Below are 20,290 nucleotides of genomic sequence, written 5' to 3'. Positions count from 1 at the left end.
TATCATCTTCAAAACCACCCTGTCAAAATGTTCAGATTTATTGCCAAACAAGCTAAAATCTGTTAGATTGCACCTGGAAATAATTTTTCCTGCAACACTGAACACTGTATTAAGGACCTTTGATATGGTGCCCAGCATCACAAGATTCCACTTTATCTGGAATTTATTAAGGACAGCAACAAGTTCCTTCCTCCTCACAGCAAGCTAACCTTTAGTCATGCTGGCTCACCAGTCCCAGCTCAGGATTCAGTGAAGATTCACAATCCATCGTCTGAAGTCCCTGAAGCTAGAAAAGCTTTGGAATTCAGAACTTCTCAAATTTTAGAAAGGCATATACCAATATTATAGGCTTAGCTCCACAGCATGTTGGGACATGCCATACTCTGTAAGCAAAGAATTTTTACTTCTGCAGCAAAATGTATGAATATTCACACTAAGTTGGATAAATAAAGACTATAAATAGCTTCCCATAAGGTCAGAACAGGTTTTGCTGCCGAATGAGTTCAGGTCGGGTCAGATTTTGCCGCCAAAGAAGTTAGAAAATATTTTCGGTTTTCATTTTGAATTTTGGAATTATGGAGAAGGGACTGTGAACCTATTGAAAGAATATCACAGCTTCCATTTAAGGGTCATGTTCAGAGTCCATGCCCTAAAGGCTGCTATATATAAAATAAATTTATGTCAAGTTTTTGCTGGCCTTTTTCTAACAAAAATTGAATAAAATCTCCAAGTAAATGTACCTCACTAAATTTGATTTTTAAAAGATGATACTGATAATCTTTCATGAAGTTCTGATGTCATGAAGTAACCTCCCAGGTTCTCTTAATTCTTTAATCTCTCCCTGCAAATAGAAAGTTTTGAAAGCACAAAAACCTTGGGCGAAGATGACAAAGAAATCTGCATACTGATATGAGCTAACTCCAATACTAAGTTTGAGAAAATACCAGTACAAATTCATTACTAGAGGAGTCAAAATTTCTCTTTCGTGGATATGGATGCACAAGATATTTAAACACTTTAGGTGCCTTTTAACTATAAAGTTGGTAGTATTTGTGAAAGTAAGAGTAACAGCAAAGAGAAAAATGATTAAGAAAATAAAAAGTACTAAAAAATTTCTACTTATATTAGACTAAGAGAAGAAACATCAATAGTAACCCATATAGTGAAATGGAAAAGGATATAAAAGCCACTCAACATGGAGTGTATATTAGCCCCCAGAAGTTACAAAGCACTGGATATGTGATCATGTTCAGTGAATAATAACTCAATTCATCTCATTCATCAACAAAAGACTTCAAGAGTTCTGTGCTTCTAGAGCAGTAGTGAGCAATGTCCAAAAACACAAATGAAAATTACAAGTCAACACAGATGCCATGTGTTCAATGTGCCCACACACCATTACCTCAGTTTAGAGGGAACTTGGTATTCAAGGCATCCTGATCCAAGGCCCTAAACCAAAAACCAAACAAACCAACCAAAATTCCAACAATGAAAACTCCAGGAGTATTAGGAATAGTGAATGAAATTCAGAAATGGACGTTCCCTTGACTCTTCCTCAAAAAAAAAAAAAAATGGATATGCATTTGGGTAATTTAAATGTCATAAGAAAAGAAACAAGTAGCGTTCTGACACATAAGACAAGCACATGGGAGAGAAGAGTGGAAAAGAAAGTAAGTTATGAAGCCCACCCTTAGAAGAAATACAAACCATTAAAATTAACTTAAAGTAAGTTATTTTGGAGTCTTAAGATGGAAAAGACAACTGAACTAAAATGGTGAAAATCCTTTACTGAAGTTCCTTAGAAAATAAGCAAACCCATTGCAATGGAACTCATTACCCAGTGGGGTCTAAATATTTGAGTATTTTTTTCCAATGTCACTAGAAAAGAAAGAAATAAAAAGGGGGGGGGGAGGGAGGATGGAGGGAAGAAAAGAGAAAAAATAAAAGAAAAAAGAAAAGGAAAAGAAAAGAAAACAGAAAAGTCATTGAATGAAACACTCAAGAAACTAAGTTTTTGGTAATCATCAGCAGTGAAATATATGACCTATAGTCCCACCAGATGGACTGACAGTGTAAAATAAAGTCCCAGCTCTTCTACCAAATACTAAGGATGTTTTTCTAAAAAGCAAATGCGATGTCAATAGTCATCTGCTCAAAGCCTTTTGGTGAACCCCAGGATAAAATGAGATCTATAACTCAAACTTCTTGAGTTGGCCCTTCTCTTTTTTGACATCTTTATATCTTTCAATGACATGTCCCTGTCCATTGCACTCCAACCATGCAAAACAACGTTTAAGAATCCTAAGCAGGAATCAGCCTACTTCAAATGTTTCTCTCTTTCATCCCATACTCTATCAGGAAGGCTCTGACCCTCTTGGGGAGCACCTGGAGAACACAAATCTTCTTAACACCAATTCAAGCATGTCTTCCTCTATCTCTCCTCTCCTAACATCATCCTCTGATGGAATTTCTCACTCCTTCATTCTGCCACCAGTAGAACCTGAATTCACCTTTATTTGGAATCCTCACTTTGGGCACAGATTGGTTTACCATAGCTGGCTCTGGCCCAGTAATTGAAGGTTCTCTATTACACAAGCATCTGCTAAATAACTAAATTAATTGAAAGGACTTCAATCACTATCCTATGTTTTATTAAGCATATTTAAGTTGGGAATTTGGATAACATACTCTTTTCTAGAGGCTTCTATGGACTGAATTGTGCCCCCCCCTCCACCAATGCATATATTGAAGCTCTAATTCCCAATGTAACTATTTGCAAACAGGGATTTTAGGAGATAATCAGGGTTAAATGAGGTCATAAGGGTGCAGTACTTATCCAACAGGATTGATGGTCTTATTAGAAGAAGGAGAGAGAGAAACCAACCTCCCCCTTCCCACCTCCACTTTCACTTGTACACACCAAGAAAAAGCTATGTGAACATACAGTGAGAAGGCGGCCCTTTTAGAGTCAGGAAGAGCCCTCTTTACCAGACCCCACCACATGGGCACTCCGATCTCGGACTTGCATTCTCCAGAACACTGAGAAAATAAATTTCAGTTATTTAAACCATGCAGGCTATGGTATTTTGTTATGGCAGCTTAGGCTGATAAAATGCAGATGCTAAATAAATAAAATCAAAGAATGACACTTTTCACACTTATTCTTTGGTGGCTGACTACTAAGCTAAGTGCCCTGGCAGTCGGTATCATATTATTTGGGTAATATGGCCTCATCTGGCATTTCTTCTTGAGAATCAGTCAATCTATAGCAAGTTCAAAATTCTACCATGACAACCATTATGACTTAGGTGTTATCATTTTAATATCTCTTTTGAAAATATGGCCCTACTGATTATTTTTATTTTACTCTCATAATATCCCTGATGGTTGTGTCAGGCACATGAGCCCCATTTTATAGCTAAAGAGTTTGAATGTTCTATCCAAGACATCCAGCTAGAAGCAGGGCTTTATATGAACTCAGGTCTCCTGACTTTCAGTAAATCCTTCTCTTATAACCAGCATAAGGAGAGAGAAATAGCTGTGAGATATGGATATATGCACACACACACATTCCCTCTTCACATTCAGAACAAAATATAGAAATTGTTAGAAAAAACATTTCCTAACATCAGTCTGAATCCTTATATTTCTGAACAAAACAGAAAATACTTGCTATGTGCTAACAAAGGAGTAATATAATGATACCATTACATTTATCTTGCTGACTCCAATATTAAATGTGTCTCATGAGACACTACACCCAAATGCCCTAAGCATGTGATCTGTTCTGAAAACACCCAACAACAACATATCATTTTAAAGGCCATTTTGAGACATATTCCTATGCAAAAAAGATTCCACACTAAATTTTATATTAAAATAATTCCATAAGTAACTAGGAAATATTTCAAACACTTGAGGAGCTTGTTGCAACAAAATTTTAGAAGGTTGCATATATTTCCCACCTGAAATGCTTTCCTTTGACCACACCCACCAATGCTGCAGTGTAGGTCACCTAGAACACCCAGAAACCTTCTAGAATATTTGGTTCAGAAGGAAAAGGAATACACATACACACACACACACACACACACACACACACACACGTATGTTTATAGATATATATTCTTTTTAAGAAGACAAAAACTATTATATTTTTTATCCAGAAAATGTTGGGAGAAAGGCCTGAATATCTATTTAAAAGATATCTCCACTTGATATTTATCTGCTCTAATACTGAACATTCTTAGTGAACTCTGGTCAGTAAATGAGAGAGGTATTTCAATGGGACATTTATTTAGTGTCAGCTGTACATAAGGAACATTCTGAGTCCTCCTGAGGTAAATACCAGTAGGTCCAATGTGGACAAGAAAACAGAGCAGGTACATAATAACTTGAAACAGAAGCAGAATGTGTTAAGTATCCTGACATAATAAGGTACTGTGTCAATCCAGAAGACTGACTGACTTCAAAGTAGGGTGAATTGACAAATTTCAGGAAGAAGGCAAGATCCGGTTGTACCCTGAAGGATGGGTAGGATTTCATAAAGTGGCCTGGCACAGAAATGCTTTCTCCATGGATAAAGGACAATCATTAGAAGAAGTGGATTAATTCAGGGGCTGGTGAGATGATCTCCAGTTTGGCTGGAGTCAAATATGAATGAAGTAAATGGTGAGGAGGAAAAAAAAGCCTGAGATGTGGGCACAGGTCAGAATGGGAAGGGCCTCAAGCTCTGTAGTCAGGAATCTGGACTTCACTGAACAGGCTGGAGGGAGTTTGGAAGGTCCTGGGGCAGAGTGTGATGATGAAGGCTTCATAAAGAGTATCCTGACAGGCCCTGGGAGACTGTAGCATGTACAGGAGAAGGAATCAGAGCAACTGACTTCATACTGTCTGAGAAGGATAACCTCATATGAGGAGAAGTGGAACACAACTGGAAAATTTTCAAGAGAGAAAAAAAAATGTCCATGTTAAAGGATTCCACATAAAAGCTCAATGATTTACAACTGACCCAGCCACTGCTCACTTTAATCTGGATTGCACTGTCGTGGCTCATGATGTCTGTCCGGGCTCTCCGTGACACTCTGTGTTCAGAATCATGGTGGAGCCTGTCAGCCACTTAAGGCCATATCTCATAAACATGAAGCAAGCTGACAGCTTTCCTTGAGACCAGCACCACTACGCCAGGCATTAAACAAATCATTTGTGCTGTGCAGCTGCGACCTGCTCCCTTGGGAAATCAGAATAGCACCTTTGCAACATCATCAGCCCCTGCTGACACAACGTACCAGAACTCGAGGCTGTCTTAAAGCCAGTCTGCACAGCTTCCCTGTCTATAGGATGTTGAACCACTGCCCTAGAATATGGCACATTCATAAACGTGTCCTCAGAGGAGTCTGCTGATAGTAGCTCCTTTAAGAACACCAAATCCAAATGAATCTTTTCATAAATAATATATAGATTGTGAAAAAAATTTTACATGCTGACAATTCAATGAGGAGTTGAAATCTTTATCTTCTCTGCTATAGTCATCCATTCTCCATGCTTCCATTGGCTGAGCATACATTACATTGGATCGAGAAAGCATTTTAAAGAGTCACTATCATATGTAACAGTCCTAATAATTAAAATAAAGTGTCTGAAGATTTTGATTGTAGATTAGAAAAATATAATGCACATTTTCCTGAAACAGCTATGTACTATAATCCTATTTTAGAGATTTGTTTTTCTTTGTTACAGATATACAAATGTCTTTTCCATTGGTGGCACACCCTATAGAAGCCAGTTTATTAACCACAATGGATCAAAAGCAAATAAATGCCAGACCTTAGGAATTACCTCCCTCACCCCCCAACCCCCTGTTTCAAAATGTATCAAAAAGTTAGGAGCACATTTTAAGGTATGCACATTTGAGACATCCAAAATGAATCTACAGGTTTATAATAATCATCTATTGCTATTCAGAAGATTCTTCACTTTACATGGAAAACAAAATTAATTTTATAAATTACAGTGGACGAATGAGGCACTCTGTACAACTGCAGAGTCTGTTGCAAATTGAGATTTGTCAGCCATAAGCTGATCAATAATTAAAATGGAGTTCACCTCCATGCTGTAATTTTAAAGTGTAACTACAGGTTTCCCCAAGTTTGCCTGAAATATGTGCTAAAGCTAAACATCTATACCATAATAATATTCATTAGTAATTGTACCCTGTTGATTAACAAGCTTTCTGGAAAATTTAAGGGGGAAAAAAACACCCACCCACCCACATAATTAGGACATGTGTTTACTTAATAATCCTGAATATCACTATGAAAAACACACCACTTCAGTGAAATCTAAATGACTATATTTAACCGTTTAAATATTTTAGCAATGCATCCGAGTTGTGATGTTTTTCTCCAACACAGAACACACCCATTATTAATAGACCAGAAAAACAAAAGCAATCTGATTCTAGCAGCTTCTTAAAATCCGATCTCTGAAAAAAATCCAGCCTGAAGATCGCTGCCTCCCCAGAGCCAGAGAACAATACAGAGAACATGTTGCTTATTCATTTCTTACCTTTTTCCCTTTCCTTTTCCTATGAGCAGGTTTTGCATTTTTCTCCTTTGGTTCTTCGCTCATCTTTCCTTTAAATCAGGTGAGTTTATAAAAGACAAGAGATCACCGCCCGTATTCCAACATCCAAAACCACGACAAAGAGTCAAAGCATTGGGAGCAAAGTCCATTTACGGGCGCTCCCCAGCTCCCCAGCTCCCCAGCTCCCCAGCTCCCCAGCTCCCCAGGCGGGCAGCGGCCGCTTCAACCCAGCCCTGGCTGCTGCCGAGCCGGGCTGCGACTGTGCACTGCTCAGCTCTCCCCGGGAGGCAACTGGGTGTTCTCTACATCAAACGGCCAATTATTCTTACAATGAAAATCAATATTTCAGCCTTTCATTTTTGACTAATCATAACCCTGAGATAAGATCTTGACAACACTTTGTTGCTCTTCCTCCACAGTGATTCCAGCCTGGTAAATGGTGAGCGAGAGGAAGAGAGAGGGAGACACACACACACACACACACACACACACACACACACACGCACACACACACCCTCACACATACAGAAATAAGCTACAGACTGCTGACAAGTCTCCCGAAGCCTTCCCTGAGGCTGATTCGCTGCTTCTCGAAGGCTGGGAGGCTGAATGTAAATCGCTCCGAGGGCTGCCGGTTTCCCATTCGAACACATGTGTTGAATGCATCAGGGCAGAGCGGCGGGGCAGGCGGTCCAGGGAGTGATAAAAGATCAGGTTACCGGTTCGCAAAAAAACACTCAATGATTCAGACCATAAAAGAGGTCTACTACTACCACCGGAGACACCAAAGGTTACACTTTCTCCATGATTACTTTTTCTTTATGTGATAACCAAACAGATGGGCGAATTGCCAATCTCCAGCTAAAGATTTCTAATGAAGGGCTAATTACAGAAGGCCCCATGCCTAATTTGCCATCATTTGTATTTAATCGTTTTCCTGCCATGAATATACCCACCAACCAACACTAGAAGCCCTCCAGAATATTCAAGAAATACGAAGAGCAAAGCTGCTGTCTACCACACTCAGGGCAGCATTGCTCTCTCAGATCACATCACACACTCCATGCTGCACACCATCCTAAGCCAAGGCTACAGGGTGTTTTCTGGGTACCTGGAGGGGCTTCACACCGGAGGGGAAACTCCTGTTCCCTGCTTTCGTCTCTTTAGATATAGCTGAATTACCAACAGAAACTGTCATGTAAGCAAGCATCTCTTTGCAGTAACAAAGTTCTGAGCCACCATGGGCTACCACGAAGTTGGAAACAGGTCTCTCAAAGCAGATAACTTATACAGGGGTAGGGAAGAGTGGAGAGGAGAGGAGGAGGTGGACGGCAGGGTCAGATCCATCCTTAGGGGTCCAGAAGCCAGGAATCAATCATTTCCTTGCTCACTCTAACATTTGTATTCAGGGGAAATTGGATTAACATTAACATCTTCCTTCACAAGAAATCGGGTTAAAATGATACAACACACAGCATTACAGGGCAAAACGTCATAAGAGTCTAATTTCCAGTGCTGTGTAGGGGAAGATTTAGCCCTGGTTTGAGGAAATGATGCTAAAATAATGAACCAAAAGGGCAGATATTTATACTAAAATATTCCCCATTATTTCCCTAACATAGAAAGGGGGTTTGTGTTTATGTGCAACCAACATTCCTTCTGCCACACCTCAAACCACCAGTGCCCCAGAAAACCAAAGTGTGAGGGATGCTTGAGATGGCCCCCCCATGGCCAACTGGGCCAGGGCTGCAAATGACCCTTCCAAGAGCTTCATGGGTTTTATAAACTGTGGGTTAGCTACTGGAGCTACTCTTCCATTGAGAGGTTTCACATTATTTAATTACAATAATATACATCTTAGAAAGTCTGGTGTGGCCAGAATTCTGAATGGTGTCAGGCATGTAACCCCACATAGCAAGTTTCTTCTCTGACTCTGAACCACTACCTATTCATAGTCCCCACTTTCCACTGCTATTCCTCAACACCCTTCTTATCACACAATAAGAGGGAAAAAATCATATTATGACAGAATAAACCTTTCGACTTCTTCCCTGATTCAACTCTTGCTCATTTTCAGAACACTGGGAAACCCAGGGACCTGGCAGTTCCTTCCTGGCTCTACCCTTCCTATACTTTAATTGGATAAGCCTGGTTTGTTACTTGCAGACCTTTGGAGGGATAAGGGTGAGATAGGGGCTTTATACAAATTCTGAACAAACTAAATGAGGTAAGCAGGTGGACTGAAGTCAGACTATCTAAATCTTTGCATTTTTCACTACTTAAGCAATAAAGATAATGCATCCATTTATAGCAGAATCCTAACAGTTTTGATTCCTAGTGTCTAAAGAACTACTGAGTTAAATACCCTTCCAGAAAAGTCTTTGTCACCAATTATTTACCAATATCCAGTGTAAAGCCTCTTAAAAAAAAATCCAAGGTGTAGAGATATTGAGACTAAATTTAGTCCATTTGTGGAAAAATTAACAAATCAATTAGGACTATCAAATATACAAAATAAAACTAACATGACTGTTTCTAGCCAAGTAAATAGCACAAGAATGTATTTAGAGAAAATGTCATTATAATAACTTTTTTAAACTATAAAAGTGTGTTTAAATAGATGAAAACTTTAAGAAATTGATGAAATTAATGGGAACTGACAGGAGACAAGGAGTTTGTGAGTGATGATAATTGCCCATTTCTTTGATAAAGCATGATCTGGACTCTTGTATATTCGATGCTCATGTTACAAGCTAAAGTGCTCTCTGCTGGTTAGTTGGAAAAAAACAGGACTTTCTTTTAAAGATAAAATTAAATAGCAAAATTCTACAAAAGATCATTTTAGGAAGGAATTATCCTTACAGATAAGGAATTCATAAATCTTATTGAATAATATTTCCAGATGTCACATTGTATAATCAAATCTGATAAAAAGCCCAGTTTCAAAAATTAACTTTAAAATATGTCAAATTGTACTTAAGTAACAAAATATAATGGTCTGTGATGTATAGTATGTTTTATGTTTGTTTTCTGGAACTTGATAGGTTCTAGACCTTTTAGAAGGAACAAATCTCTAAAAAGTCTGTAAGGCAAAAAGAGTTTCCATGTTAGAATTAAGGCCTTAAAATATCACAAAATCAATAGTAATTTAATTCCTCACAACGTAAAACATATTTCACTTTGTAAAATCAGACAACGTAAAGGTTGAGAAATTAAAACAACTTAGATGTAATAAATCGAAAAATTATTCCCTATAATTGTTTAATGGTCTTTCCTACACTTGCACTCTAGAAATATGCATTTGCAGAAATACTGATTGTTTTTAATATGCCCAAAGTGTACCAATGCACATTAAGTTAAAATTGCTCTGGGTAAGAGTCATTTGATTGATCTAAAAAACAGTCTAGGTGTGATTACTTGTTCCAAAAATGTTAAATGTTAACTACTTTCAAATGGTAATCTCTTTTTCATCCAAATTATAAAATTCCCCCAACCCTTAAGGAAATTAAATTTAGCCTAGGAAAAAATAATAAGCTAAATACACTGAAATTATCAACTTGGAAACAAACCTCTCTGTCAGATTACCAAAGAGGAAAACACAACTGGATTGCAATGCTTCCAAACGTGACCCCACAGAACTGCCTACCTAATTAGAGTTTACTCCACACAGAAACCATCCCAAACTAGTTGATACAGATCTACTGAGACAGTTCTATTTTTAAATTAAATAACTCGCATAAGAGGACAACAACCAGGGCCAAGTTAAGTCTCGTAGAACAGATCTATTTTTAAAATGAAAGTGGCTTACCATAGGAGAAATAGTGGGGCCGGGGTTATTAGGAAGCAAATGTTTTATGCTATATTCTGCATAAAAGTCACTGGAAAACAGTGACACTGATATAATTTCTTGACTAAAGTTAAAGTGCATCAAATTAAAAGTAAAAAATAAAATTTTCCATTTAAATTCAGCAGAAATACCTATATGAATAGACTAATTTTATTTTTAAGGCTGGGACGTCACGTACTTACTGTAAGTTACACTGCTGGTTGGCAAGCTACAGTCATTGCTAAATCTTACTAACAGCATTCCCTTGATACTGTTCCTGAGTCCTCAATGTTTAAAACGCTCGTAAAGCTAAAGACAAAACTACAGGCAAATAAACTATTTACTGAAAACCCTAAGATCTTTAGAGCTGAGTGAAACAGGCAGAGGTTCTCTCTTCACACCCACCTGTAGCCCTGACACATCTTCCCTGAGGTGAACTCAGCCAGTTTAGGGCAGAACTGGGACCAGAGGTGGTTTTACTGACTCTGCCACTGACGAAGGGCTTTCTTTCCACTTCACCAGTATCTCCCAGAGAGGGAGTGAACCCACGGTGAGATCAGAAATCATCTTCGGTGATAAGTAAACGTGTTTTTAATAATTATGCATGTACTTCAAATTAAAAAAAAACACACATCACTAGGAAACCTCACTGTGAGATGTTGGTACTTACCTTGCCCTATTTGGGGTGAATGCCAGGAGAGCAGAAACAGGACAAAGAGTATGACAGGAATAGGTGGTCACTTCATAAGCCCAACTGGTCACTCTCCTTCCCACAGATTTGGGGTTGCCTCAGGCTAATTTTGGTCTGAAGCTGCTCCCACCATGACCACCACTACTACTTCATCTTCCCACTTGCCAACTATCTCAGGTGACATGCTGGAACCCCTAAACTTCTGGGCTATCCCTAGTGAGGATTTATAAATATGAGAAGTATCATAGCGCAATTTTAATCAAAACCATTATGTTTTGGGATGCCTGGGTGGCTCAGCAGTTGAGCGTCTGCCTTTGGCTCAGGGTGTGATCCTGGAGACCCAGGATCGAGTCCCATATTGGGCTCCCTGCAGGGAGCCTGCTTCTCCCTCTGCCGGTCTCTCTCCCTTTCTCTCTGTGTGTCTCTCATGAATAAATAAATAAAATCTTTTAAAAAATAGCATTATGTTTTATACAATATCTTGATATTTCTAATGTGAGTGAAAGCATCTGAAGGAACACGCTCTGCATTTAAGCTGCTAGTCTTCACTGAGTCTTCATATCAAACACAATGACACACAGTGACATCTGTACATTGGCTTAGAACAATGGAACATTCAGGCAGGTGTGGGCAGGAGATGAAGGAGAATGAGAGTGTGAACTGAGTCTCAATTTTCAGCCCCTGCTCAATTACCACCATGATTTTTGTCATATCCAACAGCCATCTGTATTACCCATTAGTACTTTTTTTTCAAATAAAGTTTTTTAAACCTAGCTTTGCTCTAAGCAATATTATCTGTGAAATTATAGTTTTGATACACTAGTTCCATTTTTGACAATACATCAGAACCCTTCAGGCAGGTCCAGAGCAGGAATAGCCTGTTTTGTTCTGGGTGTTCTTTCTTTCCTGATTATTTAGTCATGTCCCCATTAAAATATAATGATATAATCAAAGTGGATTAGTAAAATGGGGAGAGACAGAATGTTCCAAAGAGATAGAGCCTATAAATGAGTGGTTTGGTTTTTGTTTGTTTTCTTCCCTGAACCTCTGCATTTTTATTGGTGTGATTTTCTGAGCAGGGCAATCTTCTTACACTAGGCTAACAATTCTCTTTGGAGGTTGGATAGTATTTACACGCTAGTTATCCAACCTTTTGGGGGTGAGGACTGATGAGTCATTCCTGTGATCATCCCTAAATCCATGTGTTTGATTTAATAACAATAGAGATCCTAAATGACCTTAAAAGAACCATAAAAGAACACAGTCTAAAGAAATTCCCTTGCTTTGTGAAAGATAATCCCTAGCAATACTAATATTAAAATGATTAAGAATTATGGATGCTTATGTTTGGGTCCACACCCAAATGGGATCAGAGGTTCTGCAGGGTTTTCTTTCATTGTTGGAAAAAAGCTATAGGAAAACAACCAGATAGAGCTCTAGGGGCATCCTTCTCCATCAAATGTCCACCCAAGACTGCTTCTTCACTCTTCATATTCCAAACAACATAGTAACATGGACACACTTATTCTTTCAATGACCGAAATAAAAGGGATTAGAAAAAAATTGATTATTAAAAACTTTGACTTAAGCTATATCTCATAATATCTTTTTTTAAGATTATTTATTTATTTAGACAGAGAGAGAGAGAGCGAAAGAGAGAGAGCACAAGCAGGGGGAACAGCAGGCAGAGGGAGAGGGAGAAGCAGACCCCCCACTAAGCAGACAGCCTGACATGGAGCTCCATCCCAGGACCCTGCAATCATAACCTGAGCTGAAGGCAGATGCTTAACCGACTGAGCCACCCAGATACCCCTATCTCATAGTATCTTAAATGTTTTTTACTAACATTAATGCTGCCTTGACTAAGACTATCATGATATAGTGACAACTATGTTTACACCTGCTGCTTGGTATTTCATTTTCCTTAATAACTATTGGCACAAATGCTTAAAATCATTTTTTATGCAACAAGAGAAGGAATGTATTTGAGAGATTTTCCTAGCAGCAGAAATTTTAAAAAAATATATTAAAGGAACTATATAATAAAAGAGGGATTCGTTATTAAAGCAGAGAGTTTATGAAATGAAGATCATGATTGCTGCTCTCTCTTGCTCACCTCTACCCACACATGTGAAACCAGGACATCACCTCATTTAGCCACATGGTCCAAAATGATGTTGGAACTAAAGCCAGGCTGAGGCTCCAGCCAAAGACGTTTTCATCATGTCATACATGGCTAATCCTCAGATTAGTTACAAGAACTATAAAGTTAAGGCAATATCTTTAATTTTACAATAAGTGTACATCGAATGCTACATAGTAATCTGAATCTGTCGTGGTCCTTGGCCCATATTCCTCCAATCAAATAACTGCAAACACAAACTCCTCTTGAAGTGAAGGATTCCAGGGCAATGTCAATCCTTTTATAAACATCCTTAAGATATTTTTATTGATGCTTTTGATGCAAAATTATGAAATAATGCCTCCAATTTTAAATGATTTATGAATTTAAGACATTGCAAGATAGCTCAGAAAATCACATCGGGATAAGCAGTGAGGAAAACACTCCGCCATTATTTCTCATTCACTCTCAATCGAAATATTCCTCAATGATGTATAAACACGCATGTTACTTACACCTTCACCAATGTAACCTAGCATCGGTCTTTTATAATATTTGTCAGATTGACAAGAGAAAAATATTATCATGCTGGGTTGTAATTTACATTTCTTTGGCAGAAAAGTAGAATCTCTTTATATTTACTAATTGCTGTCATTTCTTATCCTATAAATTTTATTTTTGTGACAACTCAAGTCTATTAGGATAATCAGTGAAGATGAACTTATTTCTAGGCCTGAGAATCCGAGGACTAGGAGACACAGAGCCTCTACTCTAAGCAAAATGAGAAATGAGGACATGGCAAGAGAACCACAACTGCTATCTAAACCAGTTCCTTAGAAGTCCTGTTTGATAACACCCAGTACATACACACCATTTCCTGGTGTGCCATCTTTAGTTAACTCAAAGCCAGTATTGTAATAATAAACATGTCCAAATTCTGCTCCTGCCTTGCCCTCGCTACAAAAGGCTCTTTAAAGAACAAGAATTTTTCCATGTAAATTAAGGTCAGCTTGATACAATGAATCTTTATAGTATGATTCTGTATTAAAATGAATTTATTCTCTAGGACTATTCACTACAGCTAACAAACAGCTTATAAAGTTATTAAGAATGTGCTCCAATTAACCCGAATATGTAGGCAATCTTCATTACTCAACTCTTGCAACGGTCTAAAAATTTTTCACAAAAGAAAATTCAACATTTACACTGAGATGTAAATACTAAAGATATATTCCTCCAGAAACTGAAAACACACCCAAATAAATGCACAGAACACTTTCATGGGGAATCTGGTCTCCACCATCTGATCAGGCCTTTTTCAGGCTTAAAGGATAGAAAAAAAAAAGCCCAATGAAATGAACTCCAGGCTTCCCTTCTCTACCTACACAGGCAGGCCTCATTTTATTGCCCACCACTTTTCAGAACTTTGCAAACACTGTGTTTCTTACAGATTGAAGATTTGTGGCAACCATGCCTTGAGCAAGTCTGTTGAAGCTACTTTTCCAACAGCATTTGTTCATTGCATGTCTGTGGGTCACATTTTGGCAATTCTCACAATATTTCTAACTTTCTCATTATAATTATATTTGTTACGGTGATCTGCAATCACTGACCTATGATGTGACTGTTGTAATTATTTTGGGGCACCACAAATCACACTCAAGTAACATGGCAACCTTAACTGATAAATGTGTGTTGTCTGACTGCTCCACTGATTGGCCATGCTCCCATCCTACTCCCTTTCCTTGAGCTTACTCTTTCCCTGAGACACAACAATATTGATATCAGGCCAGCCTTAAACCCTAAAATAGCCCCTACGTGTTCAAATGAAGAGTCACACATCTCTCACTGGTTTTAAATCAAAAGCTAGAAATGACTAAGCTTAGTGAGAAGACACATCAAAAGCCAACATAGGCCAAAAGCTAGGCTTCTTATGCCAAACAGAGATGTTGTAAATGCAAAGGAAAAGTTCTTGAAGGAAATTTAAAGTACTACTCCAGTAAACACATGAATGTTATGAAAGAGAAACAGCCTTATACCTGATATGGAGAAAGTCTGAGTGGTCTGGATAAAAGATCAAACCAGTCAAAACATCCCCTTAAACAAAAGCCTAATCCAGAGCAAGGCCCTCACTCTCCTTAACTCTATGAAGGCCAAGAGAGGGGAGGAAGCTGCAGAAGAAAAATCTGAAGTTAGCAGAGATTAGTCCATGAGGTTGAAGCAAAGAAGCTATCTCTATGACATGAAAGTACAAGGGGAAGCAGCAGCTGCTGACATGGAAGCCATAGCAAGTTCTCCAGATCTTGATAAGATAATTCATGAAGGTGGTTACACTAAACAACAGGTTTTTGTTGTAGACAAACAGCCTTCTAGAGGAAGAAGATGCCATTTAGGACCTCCATAGCTACACAGAAGGCAATGCTTGGCTTCAAAGCTTCCGAGAACAGGCGGACTCTCTAGTTAGAGGCTGACACTTGAAGTTAAAATCAGTACTCATGACCATTCTGAAAATCCCAGGGCCCCCCAAAATTATGCTAAATTTTCCTGGCCTGTGCTCTGTTAGTGGAACAACAAAGCCTGGATGACGGCCTATTTGTTTACATGATTTACTGAATAGTTTGAGCCCATTGCCGAGATCTACTCCTCAGAAAAAAAAGATTTCTTCCAAATATTACTGCTCATTGACAATGTACCTGGTCACCCAAGAGCTCAGATGGCGGTGTATAATGAGACTAATGTTGTTTTCAAGCCCCACTAATACAACAACCATTCTGCAGTCCATGGATTAAGGAGTGATTCTGATTTTCAAGTCTTATTATTTAAGAAATACATTTCATAAGGCTATAGTTGCCATAGATGAGGATACCTCTAATGGAACTGGGCAAAATAAGTGCAATACCTTCTAGAAAAGATCCACCATTCTAGGTACCATTCAGAACATTCATGACTCATGGGAAGAGGTCAAAATATCAACGTCCACAGGAGTTTAGTAAAAGTAGATTCTAACCCTCACGGATGACTTTGAGGGGTTCGAGACTTCAGTGGAAAAATAAATGCAGGTGTGGTCGAAATAGCAGAGAACTAGAATTGGAAGTGGAGCCTGGAGATGGGACAGCATGGCTGCAATCTCATGACCAAACCTGAGTAGATGAGAAGTTGCTTCTTACAGATAAGCAAAGAAAGTAGTATCTTGAGATGGAATCTACTCCTGGTGAAGATGCTATGAAGACTGCTGAAATGACAACACAGGATTAAGAATACCGTACAAACTTAGTTGATAAAGTCAGTCAGAGATTACTGAATCCAATTTTGAAATAAGTTCTACTCTGGAGAATGCTATCAAACCGCATCACACACTACAGAAAAATCGTTCATGAAAGGAAGAGTCAATCAATGCAGCAAACTTCATTGTTGTCTTATTTTAAGAACTCATTCCAGCCTTCAGCAACCATCGCCCTGATCAGTCAGCAGCCACTGACATCAAGGCAGGACTCCCCCTCCCCCTCCCCCCAGGCCAAAAGATTAGGACTGGCTGAAATACTGGGTGATTATTGCATTGTTAGCATTTGAAGCAACAATGTATTTTTAGTTAAGGTATAGACGTTGTTTCTTTAGACATAATGCTATTGCATACTTAACAGACTACAATATAGGATAAACATAACTTTTATATGTATTAGGAAAGGAAAACATTCATTTGACCGGCTTTGCTGCAGTATTTGCTTTACTGGGGTGGTGTAGACCCAAACCCGTAGTATTTCCAACTTGGGACTGCATTCAAGAGGATCACACATATGTCCCTGCAAACTCTAATCACCTTGAAAAATGTTATGCCCAAAATTATGGTCCAGTAGAATATTCTGAAACTTAATAATAAATTATGTTGCCTGTAAACTCCTGATGCAACACTTGTGTCACATTGTGTGTGTATCCTAGGTGCAGTACAGGGTCTGGGACAGAACAGGTGCTTCATAAATACCACCTGGATTAATGAATGACAGAATTACAGAGCCCTGTGGTATGCCCAGACAGTGTCCTACATTAGAAGTGTTATGCTATCTAAACTTTGCAGTCCTATCTTTACGGTTTGATGTGGTGTAGGAGAGGACAGTGACAGAAATCTCAGCAGGCTACTTCCCACACAGCACCAAAATAAAAGGTGGTGGTTTTTACCTCCTCAAACCATCCCTCTCCTTAACATGGCCTGTCTCATCCCAAGCATGACCCACCCCCACTCGTGCCTCACTGGGAGCGCAAAGATGGTGAGATGGAGACAGGGAATCAGGGATATGGGGTCAATTATCTGGTAGCAGTTTTTAGCTAAATAATAAGTGGCTTACTGTTAAGAGTATACTAAAACAGCTATCTCACAAGTATGTCATCGCAATGTCCTTAGCATTTTGAATAAGATTTAAAGCATGAGGGACACCTGGGTGGCCCAGTGGTTGAGTGTCTACCTTTGATTCAGGTCATGATCCAGGGGTCCTGAAATTGAGTCCCACGTTAGGCTCCTTGCAGTGAGCCTGCTTCTCCCTCTTCCAGTGTCTCTGCCTCTCTCTATGTGTCTCTCATGAATAAATAAATATCTTTAAAAAAAAGATTGAAAGCATGAAAATGTACCAAAGATAATATCAAAGTCATATAGGGCTTTGAATCTGTGCCTTTCTCTTGAGGCATTTTAACTGAAGTTCCAATTGTTGCCTGAATTTTCCTTCTTTCCCTTCTCTTTGTTTGAGCCACAGTGATGCCCTAGTAGAAGCAGACTTACACGTTCCCAATTCAGTTTGAGATATTCATTAAGTGTCTTGGATGTTCCAGGCTGAGCCATGGGCTGAAGGGCAAAAATTGCCAAGGCCTTGTCACACCAGCAACCATACGGCCTCCAGGTCCCTGTGTGGCTCTGAGCCAGCTGCAATGGTTTCCTGTCCTAGTTCCTGATTCCTAAAACGAAGAGAAGTTGTATATACAACAATCCCTAAAGTCCTTTTTTAGTTCCAAAATTCTCTAATTCTGTGACAGCCTTTACTACTCTCATTAGCATCACCCTGATGAATATAGAAATTAGTACCTTCAAGTGAGGTGTTGCCATAACAAATACCTAAACTTGGCCTAGTAGTCAGGCAGCATGGCAGAAAGGAAACTGATGCTGGAAGATGGAAACCTAGAGATCCGTGGTGTATTTGGTGGTGAAACAACCAGTAAGGGAGTCCAGAAAAGTGAGAACTTGCAAGGATGGAAAAGGTGAGTGCCCCAAACAAAGAGACAGAAAACTGAGAAAGACCTCCTAATGGACAAAAGCCCATTGCGACTCAACTTTGGGGCAAAGATCAGATTGAGAAAATGGCCTTCTTTCTATTTTAAGGGGCTCCTCAACAGCCACTCCTAAATGAGAGATAGAGCCAAAGGAGTGAGAAAGGAAACAAAAAATTTGAGTTATACTTTGACAGACCTTTGGATGACATTACTGGCACATGGAACTACCAAGGTTTTAAAAGAATTGTACTGCTAAAGAAATGAGAATCTCTTCTAAAAGGATGAAAAGAGTTTGAGCTTTAAAAAAATTTTTTTAAGCTATGAATTCCCAAAATTACCCTCCAACTTGCAAGAATAGAATGCAGCCTACAAAAAACGTATAGCTCCCAAGGATGGCATAGTCTATAACCACCTCAAACGTGGGCAGGTATGAACATGAACATGAACAAACCTGCCAGAGTGGAGGCAAGAGCCATCAAGAGCAATGGACAGAGAATGGTTTACAGTGACTGGAAGTAGAATTCAAGTCTAACTGAGGAATTGCATCCAATACCAGAGCAGGAAGAATGCCCAACAGCATTCCAACATTTCCATGACATCAGTGAACTGTGCCCTACCTCCTTTTCTTGACATGGGAGTGATTATTGTGGTCATCCTGTGCTTCCCCCATTATACATTGATTTAAGATAAGGGAAGATGCTGTCCTTCATGCTGGATTCGGTGACTGAGACTTTGGAGTGTCCCTTTGGAGGAAGTAGGGGACAGCATATGATTTGGGATGGCAAAAGGCTGGCCTCTGGCAGAGACAGCCTAACCTTCAACAAAGATGTGTGCTCTTTTTATGTTGGCAAATTGAACACCAATAAAAAATAAATTTATTAAAAAATATTAAAAATAAATTTTAAAAATTTATTTAAAATGCTCTGCTGATGTCGGTTTCCTCACCAGGGCCTCCCTTTGCCACCTTTACTATGTTGCGTTGAGGCAGGGCTACATGATCAGTTCTCACTAAGAGAATGAGAGTAAAAATGATGTGTATCACTTCCAGGCCAAAGTGGTTAAAAAGTAGGTGCCTTTCCATTTTTTCTGTTTTCATCTCTCAGCTGAAAGAAGAGGATTCTAAGGCCCTGCTAGTTACTGCTGCTACAAGATAAACGGATTCCGGGTTCCTAAATCACTGCATGGAGGACTGTCTGCTGAGGTAATAGGTAGAAATAAACTTGGGTTGCCTTAAGCCGCTGAGATCGGGACTAAGTTCACTAGAGTTTTCCTAATACAGACTCCAGACTGAAAATTCCTGAAGGTTAAGATCCAGGGTGCCCATATGTGTTCTCTAAATAACCTTTGTTCCCTTACAAAAACCAGGACCCCTTGGAGAAATGGCTGATTTGAGATCTGGGACAGCGAAACGTAAGCTGAGCCTGGAACATCTTGGCATCCCAGAAAGCAAAGAAGCTAATCAAGTTCACTGGGGTTATATTAAAAAGGACACAGAAACAATTTAAAGAGCCTTCCACTGGCCAGAAGTGGAGCATCAAAAAGAGTAATAAATAGAATGGATTGAAACACATCAAATATGATTAAATCCACAAATTATGACACTGGAAAAAAGATAAATAAAGGAAAAGAATCAAACATTAATCCTGTCTTTACTGTATAAACTGTATCTCAAATTGATGAAGTAGTTGAAAAAGGAACATTTCTCTATGTAGAAATATGCCAGCTAATGAATTAAGAAGGAATGACAGAATTTGAAGATCATCATTTTGCAATTCCTAATGAAATAATGGATCAAAGCAATGGCTGCTAAAAC

The 20,290-nt window shown here is 38.9% G+C and overlaps 1 protein-coding gene across 2 annotated transcripts in view; it reads right to left on the bottom strand.

Annotated features, from left to right (window-relative positions):
- Positions 1-20,290, bottom strand: part of ANK3 (ankyrin 3) — a 657,384-nt gene that overhangs the window by 495,065 nt on the left and 142,029 nt on the right. Inside the window, exon 1 of one of the 2 annotated variants that reach the window (XM_041749123.1) lies at positions 6,568-7,199. The exons of the other annotated variant lie outside the window; for it this stretch is intronic. Within the exon in view, the coding sequence (XP_041605057.1) occupies positions 6,568-6,630 (63 nt within the window). The 5' untranslated portion in view covers positions 6,631-7,199. Of the gene's footprint in view, positions 1-6,567; positions 7,200-20,290 lie in introns of those variants that run through there. 2 annotated transcript variants of the gene reach the window in all.

Source organism: Vulpes lagopus, chromosome 3 (genome assembly GCF_018345385.1).
Source record: "Vulpes lagopus strain Blue_001 chromosome 3, ASM1834538v1, whole genome shotgun sequence".
Taxonomy (NCBI): Eukaryota; Metazoa; Chordata; class Mammalia; order Carnivora; family Canidae; genus Vulpes; species Vulpes lagopus.
Note: the sequence above shows the minus strand (reverse complement) of the source record. Positions and strands in the feature narration are given on the sequence as shown.